Source organism: Lipophrys pholis, assembly GCF_963383615.2.
Source record: "Lipophrys pholis genome assembly, chromosome: 16".
Classification (NCBI taxonomy): Eukaryota; Metazoa; Chordata; class Actinopteri; order Blenniiformes; family Blenniidae; genus Lipophrys; species Lipophrys pholis.
The window spans coordinates 21,501,599-21,524,365 of NC_137634.1; the positions used below are offsets into that span (position 1 = coordinate 21,501,599).

The 22,767-nt window shown below is 42.3% G+C and overlaps 1 protein-coding gene across 5 annotated transcripts; it reads right to left on the reverse strand.

The window, feature by feature from the left end:
* Positions 1-263: 263 nt before the first annotated feature.
* Positions 264-22,709, reverse strand: macroh2a1 (macroH2A.1 histone). 5 transcript variants are annotated; one of them, XM_080482581.1, is made up of 9 exons: positions 22,376-22,709; positions 20,046-20,247; positions 19,215-19,321; positions 18,935-19,126; positions 17,782-17,889; positions 12,158-12,248; positions 9,912-10,001; positions 3,443-3,617; positions 264-1,657 (listed from the first exon to the last, which is right to left on the reverse strand). In XM_080482581.1, exons 2-9 carry the CDS (start codon positions 20,215-20,217, stop codon positions 1,492-1,494), a joined length of 1,101 nt encoding a protein of 366 aa, XP_080338707.1. In that variant the 5' UTR covers positions 20,218-20,247; positions 22,376-22,709; the 3' UTR covers positions 264-1,491. The 5 variants fall into 5 exon arrangements, with proteins under 5 accessions (XP_080338707.1, XP_080338705.1, XP_080338708.1 ...); XM_080482579.1 differs by lacking the exon at positions 12,158-12,248 and adding an exon at positions 13,376-13,475 and having other exon boundaries at positions 22,376-22,685; XM_080482582.1 differs by having other exon boundaries at positions 22,182-22,390.
* Positions 22,710-22,767: the final 58 nt, after the last annotated feature.

Genomic DNA, 22,767 nt, shown 5'->3' on the forward strand with positions numbered 1-22,767 from the left:
TTCACTTTTTGTGGCCTGAATGAGACGATGGAGTGAACACGTGTAATAGTGCAGACATGAAGGTGCTTCACATCTGATCAGATCTGAAACTCCAACATGTGGAATCTCATGTCTTCTGCTCACTTAGTAACAGTGGAGACATTAAAGATTGAGACTTTCTCAACTGTCTCCCTTCACACTCACACACCCTTTTTCTAAAGCGTCGGCAGCCTGAAGAACAAAACGTAAGAATGTTTTTAAAGGTATTTTATTACCGTAGTGTGTACAGACCTTTTGTATAATCATCAATTGTAGCAATTCTTTAGAAAGCATTTGACTTTTATTCCTTCTTCTTCTTTTTTTTTTTTTTCCTGGTAAGAAAGATAAGCTGCTGAAAAGTCCAAATGCAGCAGAGCGGCCGGGTTCCTCGTGAGCGTCCTTCAGTCCCAATTCAAATCAGTGTCAGAGTGAAGAAGCCTGCTGCTGCTGCAGAGACGACAAATCCAATTTGTGATTACACAGCGCCACCTGGTGGCAGCTGCAGGCCAGAGCAAACCAAAAGAAGCTGCAGCAGCAGGCAGGAGCCTCGTTTCCAGTACAATTATGGCTTAACAAAGACAAAACACACAGAATTATTCTTTTTTTCTTTTCTTAGAATGACTGTGAAAATTTAAATATTAAATAAAAATCTAGGATTAAAGTCCAATATTTTTTACTATAACATTTCACAAATACTCCATCTATTTGAACACTTATAGGAACACACAATATAAACTATCGGTGCTCTGCAAAAACCTCCAATCTCCAATTCTGGGACAAAACCTGATCGAGGGTGAAAAGCAACCAGCGGCTGCTTGTTTTTATTCTTATTTATTTGAACCAATCTGGTATTTTCAGTACATGCGGCGGGTATTTTACATTGCACAGTGTTGATTATTCGTCTTGGTTTGGAAATTCAAGGTCTCTGCAGCACACTAAGAAAACATTTTTCGCCAGTGCAAACAAAGGCAGGAGGAGGAAACTGCAACGCACAAAACACAAAAACTTTCTCCTGAAGACCAAACGAGAGCAAACGGAACTTTTCTTGAAGCTTTCACCGATATCGTAACACAGTACTATACCAACAGAGATCCAAAACCAAGAAAACACAGCACATGACCCGGTGTCTTGTGTTACTGAATGAGGCGAAGAGCCGTCTTTTACCACCTTCACATGCATGAACCCGTATTTGCTGGACTTCTCAGGAAGCCTGTTAACTGAGGCGTGGCTGCGTCTCCTAACGCCGTTTTACCTCTCAGTATTTCTGAAAATCAAATCTCTTTTCGTGTCGCACTGATTCCAATGAGAGACCGCAGAACCCACAGTGCACTTCTACATTTTAAACACGCAAATAAGAAATTAAAAATATAGGAAAAATACAAACGTAATGCAAAAAACAAGTTCCCGGCCTTGAGGAGGATCCTTCATATTAAATCGCCCGTCAGTAAACACCTCCGCGGTTTTCCCGCGCTCTTAGCTGGTCTCCAGCTTGGCCATCTCCTGCACGTAGATGCCGATGCTCTCGCTGTCGAACAGCACGAAGTACACCGTCTTGATGCTGGAAGACATGGTGGCCACGAAGTAGCTGGAGATGGCCTTGAGGATGAGCTGGGCCGCCGTCTGCTTCGGGAAACCGTTCCTGAACAGAGAGTCGCACATTCAGACGGACGCTGCGGGAATTCTGGGAGAGTCGGACCGCAGCCCGGTCCGCAGCTCACATGAACCCAGCAGACACTTTACCTCCTCTTCAAAAACAAACTAACTACAGTAAGGAACAGCCCAGATTTGATCACGACGTTTCCAGCCTGTTGTCGTCTCTCTCGGGCCTCGTTTACACAACAACATTTCAAGTGAAAACGTTTCGGTTTAAGAAAAGTTTCGCAAAAATGCTAAATTAGGTAATTTTCATGTTGGGCCACTAGTTGTGAAAAAAAAAAAAACACACAGAATAAAACATTATAAACATTGACAATGAGAGAACATGAACATTCTAGTGGACAGACGACCAAGTTGGACTGTTATTACGGTAACTGTCAAAATAAAACTACCAAGTCTCAGGAGGATATAGACTGGGAGTCGTGACACGACGGAGGAAACATTGTTCTTATTGTCCGTCTACTGAGCATGTGCAGAAGAAGTATTTACTATTAACGGTCGTGGTTCACATGCAGTTTTAGAAAAGTTGCATTTTCAGTGGTTCCGAGCAACAATGTTATAAAAACAGATCCTCAAAACAGTTTAGCATTTTTATTTGAAAATGATGTTGTGTTTTGTAACTGTTATTCACTTTGTTATTACAACAGTTACCTTAAGGGCCTGTTTACGCAACAGGATTGTACTTTTTTTTTGTCCTCATTTGATCAGTTTGAAATTGAGAGGCAGCTTCTAGGTTCATCTGGTATGTTTTGTTATTCAGTAAAGGAAGTCTTCAATTTATAGTGTTGACGACTGATGTTTGCCCAGTGAAGGCCTGAAGGAGTTCAGTGCTTCAGCTGACATCCAGATTATAGAGCATCTTCCTCCTCGAACATCCAGATTATAGAGCATCTTCCTCCTCTAACATCCAGTTTATAGAGCATCTTCCTCCTCTAACATCCAGCTTATAGAGCATATTTCTCCTCTAACATCCACATTATAGAGCATCTTCCTCCTCTAACATCCAGATTATGTAGCATCTTTCTCCTCTAACATCCAGTTTATAGAGCATCTTCCTCCTCTAACATCCAGATTATAGAGCATCTTCCTCCTCTAACATCCAGATTATGTAGCATCTTTCTCCTCTAACACCAAGTTTACAGAGCATCTTCCTCCTCCAACGTCCAGATTATAGAGCAAGGGTCCTCAATTCCGGGCCTCGAGGGCCGGTGTCCTGCATGTTTTAGGTTTCTCCCGGTTGCAACACACCTGAATCCAATAAGGGGCTCCTTACTTGGCTTTTTTACAAGCTAGATGATGACATCAACATCAGATCGAGGTGTGCTGAAGCTGGGAGAGAGCTAAAACGTGCAGGACACCGGCCCTCGAGGCCCGGAATTGAGGACCCCTGTTATAGAGCATCTTCCCCTCTAACACCCACATTACAGAGCATCTTCCTCCTCTAACATCCACTTTATAGAGCATCTTCCTCCCACTAACATCCAGATTATAGAGCATCTTCCTCCCACTGACTGATGGAACTTTACTGAACTTAACGAGTTCTGACGGTCGAGTTAATGTGTCACAGCGACATTAACACATAAAATATGTGCAGTTTGGTGAATAATACTGTTTTTGAAGCAGATTTGTGGATTATATCCCTGATTATCGAAGGTTGGGAGAACTGTCACTTTAAGCACAAGTTGTTTAGTGGAATGTGTCAATAGTAACGGCACCAACAAACATGTTTGTTTGTTTGTTTGAGAGGGATGTTCACGTGGTTCTCTACCTTCCACTGCCGATGGACGGGAAAGCCACGGACTTCAGTTTCTTCTCGTCGGCCAGAGCCAGGCAGTTCTTCACCGTCTTGTCCAGCAGCTCCTCACACTTGTCGGCACCCCAGACCGGACTGTTGCAGTGGACCACGTACTTGGCAGGCAGGCCGAAGCCTCCGGTCAAAACGGCTGAGGGGAGAGGAGACGACACAGGACGGTGAGTACCGACATTCTGTTGACTAACTCACTCGCCACTGCACATTCTAGAAACACATGTCTCGTTCAGTCACCACAGAAAGTCCTGGTTTGTTTTATTGAGACTCCGTCAAAAATAGAAAAATATTCAAAATAAATGGCAAAATGCAGAAAACGGCTCAGATTCTAGGTTTTTTTTCCAGGTTTAGTAGAAAAACTGCTGCAATCAACAATTACCATTGTCTAAAAAGTTTCCCTCCAACAACTCCACCATGTTGTTATATTCATCATATTCACACAGATCTGGCCAAATTTAATCTTTTTAGGTTAAAAACTGATGAATAAAATGGCAAAAAAAAAGCTTTTTCCAACTTTACCAAACTGCAGCTACCACAGACAAACAGGCGACCACACACACTCAGGTCATTTAGTCACATTCATCTAATATTTTTTGGACTGTGAGAGGAAACCAGACGACCTGCAGACATAAAAAGGACCCGAGGCCTCCAATCTGACTGGGTACCTTCCCACTGTGAGTATCTGAACTTAAAACTGTATTTTTAAGGTGTTTTGGTCCAAAGTGATGTAAATTTTAAGAAATATTTTCTAAATCAACCCCACCCACAGCTGCTGCCAGTCTTTGGTCAAAATTTCCACATCGCAAACACCATTTTTAAATGATTCCAGCGTCGCTGCGTCATTCTGAAGCCTCCATGCTGTGAACCTCATCCTGTCAGAGCGAGTTAAGTTTGGAGCATCGGGTGTCGCGTTGTTAACCAGCTCTGTCAGAAGTCGAAACCAAAAAGTTGAGTCGAGAGACCAGAAGTTGCTGAAAGAAGTTTGTGGAAAACTTCTTTCTGCCTAAACCGGTTTGACCGCAGTGTTACGGCGAGGTGAAACAGAGAAATGTATTCTCCAGATGGCGGGGAGGGAGAAACGAGAAGAAGAACATGGAAAGAGAAGAAGGAGAAACGACGGGAGAGAAGCTTGATCTCTGGAGTTTAACATTCAGTTTCGTTTTCCAGCGACCCAGCAGCTGCAGAAAGTGTCACTCAGCCAAAGCTTCGACTCTGAAGTGCGAAAACCTCCAGTCGGAGTTTATTAGCCCACAGCGAGAGTGTGACTGGACTGCAGTCAACGCCGAGGACGAGCTGAAATCCAGATGGGAACAGGATGGAGACACTTTACACAGCAGAGAGAGAGAGAGAGAGAGAGAGAGAGAGAGTGATCGAGGAGACGATGACGATTATGGTTTTCACAACTGACTGCACTGTTCAATTTGGTTAATGGTTCGGGAAATGCGAGTTTGTGGAGATCACATCTGCAAATCACCTGTCAATCAAACATTTCTGTCGACGTGGTTCGAGATGTTGAGGTTTAGTTTATTCTTGTCCCTGCACACAGTCATACTAATCACCATATTCCGTTAGAGCAGGGGGGTCAAGCATAAGGCTCGTGGGCCAATACCAGCCCGCAAGAGGCTCCAACCCGGCCAAACCACCGAGTTAATTGTAAACATTTTAAAGAAAACAATGATTTAAAAAAAATTATAATTTAAGTAGGGACACAACTTCCCACTGGAGCCGAGCCGAGATATCAGTGATGCTCCAATAAAAGTTAGCAAATTAGCGTTAGCCTCAAAGCCATGCGGTCAGGGCGAGTCTGTAAAAACACCCATAATGCAACAGCTGTAGGAGAAGTGTTTTGGATTTTTCACTGTATTTTGAACAAGAATGCTTCATTAAAATTAGCTTCATGTCGACATTGTAATACTTTTACATAGTAATTGTTTGGTTTTGTGATCATAGAGACATTTTCATCACGGATACTATGTGAAGAAAAAAGAAAAAGGTTATTAAGGGACTATTTTACCGATCAGCTCCACTAAGATGTAATTGTGTTACATGTATGTGGTACGAGAAAATGAGCAGATGATTTTATATAAAGCGCCAACTATGTCTTTAAAGAAGAGTTCATTAAACTAAAATACGATCATCTTAAAATGTCCATATCTTTATGGTCTTTTGAGTAGGAAAGAATAAGGAATACAGCGGCACCCCCCCCACTTCCATTTATACTCTAAAAGAGCGAGCATGAGCAGAGATTTACTGGATGTTGTGAATTATTGAACATTAGAGCCCATCTTTTGGCAGTAAATGGATCAGATCATCAGTCCATCGCTCCTTCCTGAAAATAATTGATCCAGCACAGCAAACGATCTCAATGCACCGCATCAGGGTTAATAACATTCATTTAAGATAAACTAAATGTGGAACACTGTAAAACTATCATTGCTCTTTTAGTTAATAGTCCTCGAGCAGGGGTCTTCAATTCCGGGCCTCAAGAGCCGGTGTCCTGCAAGTTTCAGGTCTCTCACAGGTGCAACACACCTGAATGCAATAAGGGGCTCGTTTTTGGGCTTTTTTACAAACTTGATTATCGCCTCAACATTAGATTGAGGCGTTCTGAAGCTGAGAGAACTAAAACGTGCAGGAGTGTTGGGCTGGAAGTTTGTTTGAGGTGAGAAGTCCTGAAATATTCAACCAAAACATTAAAAATACACCTCAGCTTTAACTATTGACAAAGGTCAATAGAAATATTGATATAAATATATAATGTGATTCTGGGAGGGCTGGACGAGAATATGATACTTCATTATGAAGCCGCTGCATTGCTGAAAAAGAATGAAATTGAAGTATATACGCGTTTTCCATTATGCCATTTTCTCCATTATAGTTCAAAAGAAAACATTTCAACCCTTCATTATTCTTGATTTAATTTTGTTTATTTTAATTTGTCAATTGTGGTCAAACTTGTGGTTTTCAATGTCTTATTCATTATTCCTACTTTAATTCTATTTATTAAAATTTTGTTTGCATAAAAGGTATTTTTAATCCAGTTTATATTTAAATACATTTAGTTGTCCCATTACATTAACTGTGATTTGCAAACACAGTTTGGTTAATAAACTCAACTAAATCTGTGAGTATCTTCATCCTGGTACCTGCTCAGTGCTGAAATTGTCTTTATCCCCATGAACTTGTTTTACAGCTGTTGTGAAGCGAGTTTGGTCGGGACGAGCGTTGGGCTGATCCCGATCCGCAGAATCCCTGACAGGCTCTGCTGGCTCGGTGTTCAGTCACCTGGTAATCTATTTATGAGCTCCACGTTGAGACCGGGATCAGGACGCTGAGCTGACTTGGCTGAAGGTGGAGAAGTGTTTGAAAAAGTGAGTGTGAGGGACGGATAATGAGGGAGACAGATGGAGCGAGTGTGAGTGAAGGGCATGAAGGAGGAGTGGAAATGAACGGCCTTGAAAGATAAAATAACCTGTGAGGGATCAAACTGGATGGCTCTCTGAAGACTGACGCTCGTTAGATGAGAGTCACCAAGAACAGACACCAAGTGCCGGGACACTCGGTCTTTGTTCAGCTTCATTATAAAACGTTAAACCTCGGAAAATATTCACTTTTTTTGCTATTAGAAGTGTGAAATCTGTGTGTTCCTGTACAGAGGGATAATCCTGGCTGAGGTGTCCGGATAGAATTTTCCAAAAGTGTAAGCAGAGGCCAAAAGCTGCTTATTATATCCAACTGGTTCTCTTGAAATCAGTGAAAGACGGTGTGGAATTGATATTTCGATGATTGATGATTGTTTAACAGAAGTAAGTATCCTTCCAGAGTGATTTCCAGACTTCCTGGAGTTGATTTCAAGCTTATCTCCACTGTTGGTAGCAGCTGTTCTGGCTGTGTTGTGTCTGCCTCTCTCCGATCTGTTCGCTCCACCGCTTGGTTCCTGCTGAGCACAAAACCCGCTTTTTAACCTTTTCCATTGAGCTGAAACTTGGAAGTAAATTTGCCTGAAAGTCCAACCTAAGGCCTCTCGAGGTTTGTTTAGAGATCCTCAGATCAAGGAGGTGTGAAGCTCGTCAGAACAAAAGGTTTGAGGAGACGTGAAAGACGGTGTGAATAATACAGTGACTCCCTCAAGAGTGATGCAAGATGATTTAATGAGAATTAAACCTCCCTGATTCACTGTGATTCTGACGGCTTCGGTGCTAAAAATGTAATTTGTTTGTGTGCTAAAAGCAGGCAGATGCTTGCAGCTGGACCTCACTTGTCTTATTTCCACACTAGACAGTAAACACGACATCATAATGCTCTACTAGATCAGATGCAGAAAATCATTTGTAGTTATTTTACAATGTGGTGACTCGTGGCAGCTCCAGAGGGGAGGCAGGAAATTTACCTCCAGAATTGAACGTTTCAGCTCAGTCGTGATCCGACGGCTGGTGGCATCGCATGATCTGCTTCGCTGCGCACATGCCACTGATGGACTGTTGGTTCATGCTAAGTAACCTGAGATTTAGGCGGCCACTCTGCCGCCTTCGAGTACAGATGTTATTTTTAAAGCAGATTGACTGAGACTGTTTCTTCACTGTTGTCCCAGCGGCATGAAGAAACACGGAGCGATCGTCCTGCCTTCTCAGATAATGAATAGAATATTTTAGCGAGGAACAAAATGTGAGATCAAGTGGTGTCCCCGTCCTTATTCTTCTATACTGACGGGAACAAGAATGTGAATAATGGAAGGAAATCATGGTTTTAAGAAAGAGAGGTTCAAGTCACACAAGTAGCACTTCAGAGTAGGTCTGCAGTGAATAGAATTGCATCACCGTTTTGTTCCAGGAAGGCATGAAAACACAACCTCTGTCACTGTCATAAAAGCTGGGTGGCGTCTGACTCGATCAATATGGACTCTGCCAGTTGTGTCATCGGGAGAAAGTCATGAAGCTTACGAGAGTTAAAACAAATGAGCTGCAGCACAAAACAAGAAACGATGACTGAGTGACCCGAGCGTGGGTTTTTGTGGTGTGGACGCATGTTTAAACGTACTTGTTGTGTTTTTCTTTGCGTGGTTTTGGAAAGGCCTCCTCTAAACTCTTTTTGCACAACAGAAAACAGACACTTGTGAATCTGCGGCCAGTAATTCCAACACGCGACGCCGTGGCCCTTTGAGAACTCAACACGCTCTTGTTCCAAGTTATGTTTACTGCGACTTTGTTATAAAACACAGTGAGCTCCAGCCTTCAGAGGACAAGCAGAGCCAGATTTCTAGCTTCAGCTTCCTTCTCGTACCCAAGGATGTGTGTTACTTTAGGGTGACTGGTGAATCTAAAATGCACTTCGGTTCCTGTAAGTTGGACCCGAGTAAAAGTCGGATAACAACAAATATGTCAAGAAGAGAAAAACAGAAGTTGCACGTGTGAATTTCTCGCCTTCTTTGTTTTCTTCACTTGTTCCTCTGTTCTTCACCTTCACAAGTTTCTCAGACTGAACTCTTTCTGCTGCATTATTCATAATATTGCGTTTTGAGTTAACCGTTGTGCTTGTGAAATACCGTCGTATTAGAGGTTTTCCTGTGGTTTGTCACACGTGACATGTGGTGGTCTGGGATAGTATGTATCTGTTCGTTTTGATAAATAAGTCACATGATAAGCAAAACAATTAAAAAAAAAAAGTGATTTAATAAACTGAAAAAGATGGAAGCGTAAGCAAGTCTGACTCTGTATGTAATCTGCTTAATTTGTGAAACCCTGTCATATTAATTTGTGTTAAACAGGAAAAGCACAAAACTCAGATTTTTTCTTTTTAGATGGTAAAGTAGCTGCTAACATTTTTCCCCTGCCTCGTCTCAGACCTGCTCTTTCGTCCTCCTTAACTTTATCCTTAAATCCTTTCAGGGGACTTCCTCTCCTCCTCTTGTCTGAAAGCTTCATCTCCAACATCTTCAATCCAACATATCCGCCATCTCTCCTCAAACCGTCTCGACCTGGAGCCTCGCTGGCTTCATTTCCCAACTGCTCAATATTCTCAATTTTTAAACACAACGTCATTTTACAATTATTGGTTTAACATTTCTCCCAAGAACAAGTTGCATTGGCACTGCTATCATAAAAAAAACAGCATACATTTACCGTTAGTTTAGGTTCTTCTCATCATAAATCTAAAATCTTTAATATCAGAAGAAAGTTTCAACTGTACCTCAGTATCTACTATTTGTATTCTTTATAATAAACATGTTTTAATCCATTAACGAAATCATTCAAATGATTATTGACGTTGAAAATGAAATACTGGGATAATGTCTTTAGACCTTGAATCTAATAAATGAAATGTCTAACATTAGTTTACAGTGCTCAGGTCAGATGATTTGGAAATAAAGAGTTTTTAGGTAAACTTGGAAAATCCTTCAGGTGATAATGAACTCTTGGTTCCATGCACTTACCACCGGCCACCTCCAGAGGGCCGTTCTTCTTCTTCACCTCCTGCACCGCCTCGGCGAACTCCTTCCCTCCCTTTTTCTCCAGAGCCGAACCTTAGAGGAGAGAGGGTGGGGTGAATAAATCATCCTGGACGCACACACAGAGAGACAGGCAGGCGGACAGACAGACAGCGGGGGAAGGCGAGAGCTGATTGGTGGTCAAGCAGACAGGCGAGCAGACGTGAAGAGAGACACACAGGAAGACAAAACAACGATGCTGTCAATCATTACACCTTTGCTTCTCTCCATATTTCTGAGGGCTTTGACTGAAATTAGCTTATGATCACTTATTTTAAACATCTGCTGAAGCTTCACAAACAAAAAGCTAAATATTAAGATATTTTCTAAGTGACTTTTGATTCAGTTAATCAAAGCCTCATTCATTAAAAACATCCCGATGTCCTCCCACTAAGGATATTTTCTTCTATTCTCCGGCAGGATAATAAGTATTTCAAGACAAATGGGAACGTTGGGGGAACACGGGGTCTGGAAGTGTCCAACGAAACCACAATAAGATACTGGAAACAGTCTATAGGCTCCGGCGCTCGTCGTCACTGTGACATGTGGGCCAATCAGAGGTTGGAGAAGGACTCAGCTATATTTCTTAAAGGGCAAACTGGTTTTGATCTCACATACATTTAAACTAAAATAGTCAAGGTGGCAATCGATATTGAAAGGAGGTACTTTCAGAGAACAAATGCAAATTTAAAGGCTCTCGTTTGACTTTGTTTGACTTGTAGGAGTTGGTGTTTGTGTTGAGATTTTTAGCTTTACTGAGAGTTAAACAGAGGAACCACAAACCGGAGAGGGAGGAAGCAGTTCATCTTCACCAGAAGCAAAGAAATAAATGTTCTGGTTGCAAGTTCATGGAAAGAAAAAACAAGCGCGAGTAAAAAAACATTTTTTTAAATCAGCAGATTTGTCAGCCAGTGAAAGGATTCTGAGAATAATTGATAGAAATATCTTCAGTGTAATAACTGTTAGATTCACTGACTCATCTGGTTTCAAGCTTGGGAGGACTCTAACCAGCTGATCGGACAGCAAGGCCCAGGGGTCACAGGTCACAGATAAAGCGATTCCCAGAGCCCACGATTCAGTCCAGAGGAGCAAAGCAACAACAAGCAGCGGCTTCGATTTCAAGCACAGAATGTAAAGATGTGTATGTGTGCCTCTTAATCTCTCTGATCAGGGTGATTACAAAGCCTTTGCTACGTACAGATAACATATGTTTAAAACCCGACATTAAAATGTGTCTCCTTTCCAAACAGATTCTAAATAATAAAATGTTTACCGTTAATAATCTAACAAATCAACTTCTTTAAATCTTCAGACTTTGCCAGTCAAGTGGATGTCAAACTTGAAAGTTTTCAGTTTTTATGCATAAAACCATCATTATCGAGTCTGATATGCATTTACGTCGGTACTTTAATGTGGCTTAGCACTTTTCAACTGAAATCTGACTTATTGCATATTTATTTTAGCTTTCTGCATATTGAATATGTCCCCCGACACTGTCTGAAGTTCTAAACATTCATGTGCATTAATGTTTCAATCATTTTAACTGGTCCCTAAGACCGCAATCCAGCTTTTACACATTTTGCTGCCTTGTTTTAACTAATGGCTGTGAAATCTCAGTTAAACGATAAGCATGTATTGCTTATATATCTCTGTCATGCTTTAATAAAAGCAGGATGAGTGAATTCGAGTCACAGATACACAAGTTTGAAGACTTTTGAAGGCAGTAAACTCGACAATTAACTCTTTGGGGAAAAATCTTGCGATTTAAAAAAAGAGTAGAAACCTGATTGAAGATTTTTACTTCAGATGTCTGAAAATTCTGAAAGTAAATTGCTTTTAACTTCTGTTAAACAGTCTTTGTTTTTAGTGGTCTGGATCTAAATTTATCATTTTAAAAATGTCCTCATTTTGTTTCCTTCCTAATAAAACAGGGCGTGTGATTCTCTCTCTCTCTGGCTGCAAAGTTTCTTACAACTGGCGGTGCTTTCTCATTTCAAGCATTTGCATTTTAATTTCCACTCGTGACACACTCCAGTGCTTTCTGTAAACGTCTAACTCGATTTGGAAAGTGTGCTGCTGCGGTGCTGTCGGTCCACAGACTGTAGCCGTGAGCATGTGGATGTGCAGAGAGGAGAGCGGGGGGGCGGGCAGACAGGCAGTCGTGGTCTCTGAAGAGCCGGTGGTTCCTTTACCTACTTCACCACCTGTATAGAGGGAGGAGTTGGTCGGGTGAACGACAGCGTCGCTCTCCACGGTGGTAATGTCGGCTTGGACAACTTGCAACTACAGACGACAACAACAGGCAAACAACACGGTGGTAGAAACACAGTGAATGGTCAGGAGCAACAAAATGAGACAAAAGAACAAGAGATATAAAAAAAGGTGAGAACAAGTAGAGAGAAAGAGAAGTGGGCTCTGTTCTCGCCGAGGATGCCACAGGAAACAGGCAGGCAACAGAGGAAATGCTGAGTCATGTTAGTGAGGAATTAGGAAGCAGGACTGCGTGGTTTAATTTGATCATAGAAACACAACGTAATAAAAACCAAAACAGCCGCATGTAAAAGTGCAACTTGAAATTGATCATCTATCAACCACTCGCATAAATGATATATATATATATTTTTTTTTATTTGACTGTGTTGTCCTGAATCCTAAACTTTATGAAACATTCCAGGTGAACGACCTCTCAGTCAGTCTCACGTTTTATTCACATTACAGTGACGTTCACTCAGAAGTGGCAGCCTGCCTGAGAAGACGCCACCTGGAATGAGGCTCGGCGCGTCCGCAGGTGAGAACAAGCTCCGCGGAGCTTTGAAGAAATCCTTGAAGCTTTCAGCAGAAATTATCCCCTAAAAATTCAAATTTCATTTTCCACCTCGGGTTACTTCAGGTCATGTGGCATCAAAAGATCTCATCATTTATTGAGCAGCTCTTTGATTTCTGACCATCCAGGAAGCTTAAAAAATCTCCAACCACATACATTCAAAGTCCCAGTATGCACTAGAATCTGATGCACGGCGAAGGCTTCATTTTTCTTTTTGGTTTCATTGATCATTTAATTATTTGCCTGAGATTTCATTTATATCAATTAAACAAGAACTTGATGGCCAGTTTTTAAATGCATTGATTTTGCATTTTAAAGTAGCTGCATTAACCCTTAAGGCCCCATTTATATTAAAATAATAAAACAAACATTTGTAACTTCTAAAGGCAGCAGACGAGTTCGCTGGACTCGTTTCTGCTGCTTTGCATCGGAAACCTTCCACATTCTCAGAGGAATTGTGGCTGAGGTTTTAACTAAAAGATGCTTAACTGTTAAAAGACTCGAGGATTTCTGATCTCAGAGGACTGGGTGGAGGTGGTGAGGGAGAGGTGAGGAGGAGGGAGGAGGGTGGATGTGGGGAGCTCACCTAGATCGTCTTTAAGTTCAAGTTCAGCATTGGTGGGATTGATGACCCCCTCCACGTCAAAGCCAGCCAAGTTACTGACCTCGCTGTGGATAAGGTTGAGCTGCGGGGGGGAGGGGGGGGGAGCGAAAGGGGGGGGGCATGCCGTTGAGGAGGAAGAGCAAGAAGGAAGAGGTGAGGACGCAAAGCTATTAAAACCAGACTGACACAGCAGCTCAGAGGGACACCTTGACTTTCTGACCGACATGTTCGTGAGATTTAAAACTCAAAGCCAAACAAGAAAAAAACTTTTTACTATTTAACAGTACTTTATACATTCATAAGTACTCATACATGTCTGTATGCTTTCAAAATGCCTTTAAGTATATTTTTTTAACTTCTTATTAAAGGCTTCAATAGCTAAAATTCAGCTTTTGTTGGTCGATTTTAACATTAACAATTAGCCCAGGGGTGTGAATTGAGCTCCCGGTTTAATTCATTTTTTTTATTTGTGTATTTTCAAGTGTGGGCAAAGCACACATTAAACTTCTCTATATATGTAGCTGTGTATCTATATGTATATTTCATTAGTGAAACACTTTCAGCTGATTTGATTGTCTGAGAGGAGACATAAATAATGCTTAATGGATTGATATGACACACTTAGGAAAAGATTAACCTTACATAATCTGTAAATCTGCAATGCAGAGCTGTATGCCATAAAAGTCCATTTTTACCATTGATTGTCTAAGAATGTTAATGTGCTCATAGGTGAGCACTTTTGAGGACTAATTTCATATATCTTATAACTTCACTGCAATCAAAACTTGTCAGACTTGAATCCATCATTAAATCAGGAGTGTCAAACAAGTGATCCATAACTTGCTCACAAGAATCTTCAATAACTTTTAAAATCCAATAATAACAAAGAAGACGACAACTGCATTTTAATGATAGATATAGCTGGTGTGAACTGGTAATTTGTCCACTCGGGGGGGGTGTGTGGGGGGGGGGGGGTCGCAGTGCTTCAGTAAGAGTAAAGGTCATAACACCCTGAATTATTGCTCGCTAAGTAGCATTGAATCCAAACTGTGAGCGTAAACGTGTAAAAACATGAAACATGAAAGCTGCAGAAATCCTGATTTCTGAGAAGCACTGGCTTTCTGCCTTCATTAGTCTGAAGAGAAACAGGATTAAAGTAGGATTTTGTAAAAACTGCTATAAATGTGATCATTTTCAGGATTTACTTGGTGGTATTCAAAAGGTTACTAAGCTATAATTACATTTTTCAGAACCCACCGAGAGAATATTCATGTGCCTCCTGATGTAAAATGAGTTTGACACCCGTAACTTATGTAGTTTAATATTTGTATGTCATTTTGTTGCTCAATAATTTAACAGAATGAGAAACATTTAAACACATCCGCACTTAGCTGAAGGTCAAACATCCGAGTCCTGATTTACAGATGAATTTAGTGAGTTTTTTGTTAATATTTGTGTCATGAACCGACACAAAACACCCAATGTGTTTGATTTGTGTTGTAATGAAAGCCACCACACTGCTTTGGAGCAAAAGCAGGTAATTAATTCGAGTGATTTGGAGGAAGGAAAAAAAAAAAAAAAAAAGGTCAAAATGTCAAGGTATTGATCCCTCGAAATGTTAAATGCAGGTAGCGCCTCTAAATTTGAGATTAATTCAGCGTCAGTTAATCAAGCACCACATTCAGCCTCCAGAGACACTGAAACGAAATAAAGAAGATCTCAGAAGAGAAAAGTGCAGTTGGAATAATTAAGTCCATAAAGCAGACGAAGCTTCGCTTTCACCGTTCAGTTTCATTATCTTCATCAGTGGGAGGTTAACTGCCATTCTTTGATTAATGATCATCCACTGATTTCAAGACACACACACACACACACACACACACACACACACACACACACACACACACACACACACACACACACACACACACACACACACACACACACACACACACACACACACACACACACACACACACACACACACACACACACACACACACACACACACACACACACACACACACACACACACACACACACACAATGTGTTCCACCACTTGATCTCACATTTTGTTCCTCGCTAAAATATTCTATTCATTATCTGAGAAGGCAGGACGATCGCTCCGTGTTTCTTCATGCTGCTGGGACAACAGTGAAGAAACAGTCTCAGTCAATCTGCTTTAAAAATAACATCTTTACTCAAAGGCGGCAGAGCGGCCGCCTAAATCTCAGGTTACTTAGCATGAACCAACAGTCCATCAGTGGCATGTGCACAGCGAAGCAGATCATGCGATGCCACCAGCCGTCGGATCACGACTGAGCTGAAACGTTCAATTCTGGAAGTAAATTTCCTCCGGGCAGAGGGGGGGCATGGGGGGGGGGGGTTCCACACTCGCTCTGGAGCAGCGTAATGAAGGCTGCCACGAGTCACCACATTGTAAAATAACTACAAATGATTTTCTGCATCTGATCTAGTAGAGCACTATGATGTCGTGTTCACTGTCTAGTGTGGAAATAAGACAAGTGAGGTCCAGCTGCAAACATCTGCCTGCTTTTAGCACACAAACAAATTACATTTTTAGCACCGAAGCCGTCAGAATCACAGTGAATCAGGGAGGTTTAATTCTCATTAAATCATCTTGCATCACTCTTGAGGGAGTCACTGTATTATTCACACCGTCTTTCACGTCTCCTCAAACCTTTTGTTCTGACGAGCTTCACACCTCCTTGATCTGAGGATCTCTAAACAAACCTCGAGAGGCCTTAGGTTGGACTTTCAGGCAAATTTACTTCCAAGTTTCAGCTCAATGAAAAAGGTTAAAAAGCAGGTTTTGTGCTCAGCGGGAACCAAGCGGTGGAGCGAACAGATCTGAGAGAGGCAGACACAACACAGCCAGAACAGCTGCTACCAACAGTGGAGATAAGCTTGAAATCAACTCATGAAGTCTGGAAATCACTCTGGAAGGATACTTACTTCTGTTAAACAATCATCAATCATCGAAATATCAATTCCACACCGTCTTTCACTGATTTCAAGAGAACCAGTTGGATATAATAAGCAGCTATAAGTATGTCAGTTGAGGCTCTGCAGCTACAGGAAGATCTCCACAAACATCTTGAGCTGTCCAGGATCTGCTCCGTCCAATTACTTTTGTAAATTTCTTTACATATCAAAACTTTGACTTAACGGAGCATTTCACCACCGACAGGACACACGAGTCACATTAGCATCAAACACATTAATCACCGTTTTACTGCTTCTGAAAATGTTGATATTTACCCACACAGGACATCTTTGATTTGCTTCATGTTTAATATGAATAAGGGCTTTGCACCCAAAAACAAGAGAGAGAAGTGTTTATTCTAAGTGTTAGTGATAATCTGCAGGATTAACTGCTCATGCAGAAATACTTAATGAGCAAAATCGATGCACATTTGCCCATATTTGCCAGGTTTTCGGCATAAAAGCTCAAATTAAAACAATAAAACACAGACCTTTGAAACGTGACATTTATAACACTAATGTCATTAGCTTTTACTGGCTGCTTTGTGCAAAAGTAACTTTTTTATATTAGATTTCTTTAACCATTTATTAAGGTGTTCATTTTACATTCTTGACATTTTCTAGAGAAGCAACCCACTACCAGGGGTACAAAGGTTCCCCAAAATTTTTTTTATTGCTATTATTGTCATTTGGGATCCAAGTTTCTAAAGATCGCGGCCCTCAACCACCCCTGAACACTTCTCTGAGATTGCAATATCACACATGACCGACATACTGTTAAAGTCCTCGAGCACGATTGAATCACAGATGACAGATTCTCTAAAAAGTCCTTGAAAGCATTTTTGAACCTGCACTGATTCTCCCGGCAGTTTTTCAACGGAAAGTCGGGAGGTTATTTTTGTTTGTTTGGCATGACGGACGAAATGAAGGCGAAAAAAACAAACAGATTTCATCCTGATTCTGTGTAAATAAGTGGCTGCTTTCATGAACGCTGGAGGCTTGTGTTTGTATTTATTAATATAAACGTAAATCTATACACAACTAATCCTTTTTGTCCATGAGGGATAGTCTATCAGATTAAATCCGTACAACTACAAAAACTAGGTTTTATTAAATTGGTCAATTGTAAATTTGCTAATTTGAAAGAAACTACATTAATTGATGAATTAGGATAAAAATCCAAAAATATTCTGCTCAAGTATTTTGATCCATTTCTATTACTCGTATAAAACATGAGGCAAATCCAAGATATCATGGGAATGTCAGCCAGTGAAACCCCTCGTGTGAAATCTGTGCGTCCTTCATGTGACTCGTGAATTGGACGGGTACTCATCTCAAACCAGCTCGACTCCAGTTTTCATCGAAGAGAGAGAAAACTGACCTTTTGGCCGAGGAAGAGGCTCTTGGTGGAGAGCACGGTGAAGCTGTCAGCCGGGGATCCCTCCGTGGTGCTGTCTGCTGACGCTGCCTTGCTCACCTCGCCCTGCTTCTGTTGATCACAGAGAGCACGATGACATCTGACGCTTCATTTCTCGCCGTACAAATTGTTTATCGTCGCCGCGCCACAGGGAGGTCAGAGGTCGGGCTTGGCAACATCATCGATTTTAAAACTGTGTCGAAAATACAAATCTCAGTCATGTCTGATGTTGACCCTCTTTAACTCGAAGTCTGAATCTACTTGGATTTTCTTGCGACAGATTTGTCAAAACAAGGTCATTGAGTGTTTCTGCCTCTTTTTCCAAAGCAATTTTGAACATCTGGCATTTCGTCGATATCACTGCGACGACACCGAGAAGCTCAGGTTACGAATGTGTGACAAGCCGGTGAATTTCGTTTGATTGAACTACTGCAGAAGCCCGGAGGACACCGGAAAGATGATATCAGCACAAACCTCTGCACTATAGTAGCTTTTGAATTACTTTAGATGTCATAAACAGTCCGTTAGTGAAGCCAGAATGGCAAATCCTGTCAACAGAAACAGAAGAGCAATAAAAAAAATTTAAAAGAGTTTCTGTGGCTGAATATGGTGGTTTTTAGTTAATTTACTAATAATAATACAACACTCAGTATTAGCAGAAAGCTGTAAATACGCCAACAGGAATATTTTTACTGTGGTTAATCCATTTAACACGTCATTAAATGGCTAAATGTTGTGTTTTTTAAGTGTAACGAGGAGAAAGTCATAAAATGTTGACACTCATTTCACTATTTTTTCCTCTACATATTATTGTCATAACATTCAGAAACATTTCTAATATTTTTTTTGTTCACAGTTAAAACTGTAACAGCATTGAAGATAATCCAATTGTATGTAATTGTGAAGGTAGGACATCTCTACAACTAAGCATTTATAAGGTGCGTGTTCTGGTTTTAAAATCTTCAGTGTGTTGACTGAGGGCTTATTTCATCGAGACGCTCATAAATAAACCGGTATCCCAAAACAAGAACAATTGGATGTGAATAAGGACGCAAGTTTGGTCACGACATGTGACCCACTTTACACTCCCTCATCATTCAGTCGTGTCCTGGCGTACCTTGGCCCTTCCTCCTGCCTTTTTCCCGCCGGTCTTCTTCGCTGCCGTTTTCTTCACCACCTTGGGTTTCTTCTCGGGGGCCGGTGAGACGGGGGTCTCCAGCTTGCCCTTGGCGCCTCTCTTCTTGGCCAGCAGCTCCGGGTGGATGTTGGGCAGCACTCCGCCTGCCGCGATGGTCACACCTTTCAGCAGCTGACACACAGACACACCAGAGGAGACGTGAGTCCGCGGCGCTTTTGAAGGCAGAAACGGTGGAGAAGCTTCCAGTGCAGGTACCGACCTGGTTTAACTCCTCGTCGTTGGCGATAGCCAGCAGGATGTGTCGTGGCGTCACGCGACCCTTCTTATTGTCTCTGGCTGCGTTGCCGGCCAACTCCAGGATCTCAGCTACATGGATGAAAATTCTACATTAAATACTAAAAAGTGAGAGAAGTTCCAAACATCAATTTTCAAGAAAATGATTGCAGACTGCCGGTGGTACAACCATGACGTCGGGTAAACCGATTGATCTTTTCAGGCGACATCCACTTTTTGTGAAGTTTGTTTTCACACTAACCCGACAGCCTCTCCCACACTGAACTCCCCACTGCTGGATTGTGTCACAGTCCGTGTGAACAGGCATGTTAAATAGGCATCAACCTTCCAGGCTTGTAATTAGTTTGTACTCTGATCTGCAGACGTATGCGCGGCCTGTAATGCAGCCACTCTGGTGATTTCAACGCCGATGAGTCAGAATCCGACATGCTTCAGGATATTGGATACGATTTATTAAAAATAAATCCACTCAATTTAAAAAGTGCTTTTACATAGTAAAAAAATAAATAAAAACTCAAGTATTTACAGAAAGCTCTTGCTGTCGTCGTCCATAAGCTTTTATTGTCCTGAATTTGAACGAGTGCTACTCTATTGGATTTTTGAAGGACATAACATGACTAATGGTCTTTATCCATTAACATCCTGACGAGCGCTTGAAAGAAAAGTCATTCAGCTGCCAACAGCTTGCGATTATCTGCTGTTGCAACACACTGCAGTACCACCAGTGAAAAGTACACATGCCTTTCTCCATACTTAATTGTACACTTTTGATATTTCACCCAAAAGCAGTACTCACCAGTCAGATATTCGAGGACCGCAGCCAGATAGACTGGCGCCCCCACCCCGATGCGATACTTGGGTAATCCCCTCTTGATGTAACGCAGCATGCGGCCCACGGGGAAGATGACGCCGGCCTTGGTGGACCGGGACGTCTTCGTCGTCTTTTTCTTTCCTCCTCGGCTGGACATGGTGCTTCAGACTGCGACCAGTGTCAAGCTCTACGGGGACACGAAAACCACACTCGGAGTTAACAAATCTGAAGGATGCTGACGGTACCGTTTGCAGTTTCATCACCTTGAAGTAATCTGACGCACCGGGAGAAAGGGACCAATTAGAAAACATATTTGCAGTTTCTCCTCATGGTTCTTCAGAATGGTTTAACTGCATAGAGGTGATGAGGCCCGTGACACTCATTTAGTTCAGGGGCCACATGCGGCGCAATTCATTCATGAGCGGGCCTTTCCAGTAAATTAGTATCATATCGTGTCCAAAACTTGCATGCGCTCCAACAGCGGCACTTTGCAGCATTTAGTTTGCACAAATTCAGCCTCTCACTTTGGTTTTGATGCCACTTCCCGATCAAGAAAGTCACTTTCACTGCTGCATCATTGATCTGGCAGCTCCGGTGTCAGTGTCGCGTTAAGTCTGCTGCTACTCCTCCAATAACCATGAGAACCCTTCAGAATAAATCAAGAACAGCCGTTACTTTTTTACATTTTTTTACCTTTACTTTTTTGTTACCCACCATCCTGTGGAGCAGGGGTGTCAAACAAAAGGCCCACAGGTCAAAACCGGCCCACAAAACGGAAAACGTTGAATTTTACAACCTTGTTTAGTCGGATATTGAACAAAACACTGAGACCCAAACTAGCCAACATACTAAACAAAAAAAACCCAAACAAACAAAAAGCTTGTTATGTTACTATTTTCATCAGTCCAGCCCGCTTGTGATGAAATTGGGCTGTATGTGACCCCTGAACTAAAATATGTTTAAGGCCCCGTTTACACGACAACGTTTTTCAAGTGAAAACCGCAGAACTTCTGTTGTGTTTTGTGTGTCCGTTTACACGTCGACAGTGGTCGGACCCACTGAAAACGCAACTTTCTGCAAGCGCTCTGTAAAGGCGGCAGAAACACTGCTGCTGCTGCTGAACATGCTCCCACTAGTGGCCTGGCATGCCAACTACATTGTTCTCAGAATTTCTGTCGTTTTAGTGTGAACACAAAAGTTTTATGAAACGAAAATGCAAAATCAATGCTTTATCACGGTAGACGTCACGTTAACGGTGCCTGACACCACTGCTGTAGGACAATAATGGACCAGTTCTGGCCCACAGGCCATATATTTGACACCTGGGAGTTTGTTACTACATACCAACTTTGGTTTTTCCTATTTTGTTTACTTCAATAACATCAGCAAAGGCAAAGTGGTATAATGGGGTTGTTGACAAGCTGAGGTTGACAGTTGATACACAATGTGCCGTTTTAACTCCCATTAGAATAACATTTTGCCGAGTTAATTATGTTACACAGCCCTGAGGCCAAATAACATGTTAAATGTCATGGTAGCAGTGTGAGAAAACATGGACGGAATACCTTCTGCAAACATTTAATACCATTCCATTCTGGTCCTCACATTCTGTTTAGGTCAGCGCATTAACTACAAATGTCACATGCATGTGGACACTGTAATAAAACTTTAACATTCAAAGTAATTCCTGCTGGTATCAACTTGAATCTTTATAATTAAAATCAATGCAGCTGCAGCTGATGCAGACTCCCAATTAGCCGGTGATCAATTAGCCCTCCAAAGGCCAAAAACCCGCATCCGGAGCTGAAACACACACGTTACAGTGACGGAAATGTAACGAGCAGGTAGAAAACAGAGAAAGAAAAGACGTTAATTCTCCTCTTTTCTGCAGCCAGGTGGAGGAAGCTCCGACACGCTGAACCATTTCCGCATGTCAACAGCGAGCAGACCCCCGGACACAGGTGGGTTTAATTCAGCCTCGGCTCGGTCCGCTGCAATGTCGTCCAGAACCGAGCTGACACCTGCCAAATACGGACCCTTTTTCTTTTTCCTTTTAATTGTCGTTATTATTATTATTATTATCCCCGCGCTCGGGTCAGCGAGCTTTCCGGGGTGAAATACCCCGCCGCGGCTCCTCCTTCCCTCCCCGTGCAGCCGCTCGGTCTCCGCTCGCTCCCTCGGCCTCCACGTCAGGAATTATTAAGAGAAATAAAATGGCTCAGTTAGGAAAAAAAAGAAAGCTGGCGACACCGACGAGGAAGTGAAATAAACCCGGTGGAAGCGACGGCGTAGAGAAACCGGAGGGAATTACTCACAGAAACGGGAAAGGCGAGGGCAGCTGCGAGCTTTTTCTTTTTTTCTTTTTTTTTTTTTCCTTCCGCCGTCCTCCGGTAACAAGCCTGGGCAGCGTCCCCGAGTCGATTCCCACAATCCACAGCGAGCGGATACCGGAGCGAGCCCGCTGCCCGCGGAGCGCGAGAGCCGCGCACCGCGCCAAACCGCGACGCGCAGAGAGCCGAGGCGCCCGACGACGACGCGGTTCACACGCGGCTTTAACCCTTCGCAGTGCCGGTGGAAGACGCCGACCCGAGACGCTTCACGTGTTTGTTAACGCTCCATCAGAGTGACAGCATGAATACGGTTGACCTCATGTGACCAGGGGTGTCATCATGAGGTGCCCACAGCCCTAAAAGAGGGCACCAGTTTC

Excerpts from the sequence above, each read along its gene's own strand:
- macroh2a1 (XM_080482579.1), bottom strand. The coding sequence starts at position 20,217 with ATGTCCAGCCGAGGAGGAAAGAAAAAGACGACGAAGACGTCCCGGTCC. Across the intron at positions 19,322-20,045 it reads GGTCCTCGAATATCTGACTG|CTGAGATCCTGGAGTTGGCC; the intron begins GTGAGTACTGCT and ends TCATCCATGTAG. Across the intron at positions 19,127-19,214 it reads ACGACGAGGAGTTAAACCAG|CTGCTGAAAGGTGTGACCAT; the intron begins GTCGGTACCTGC and ends TCTGTGTGTCAG.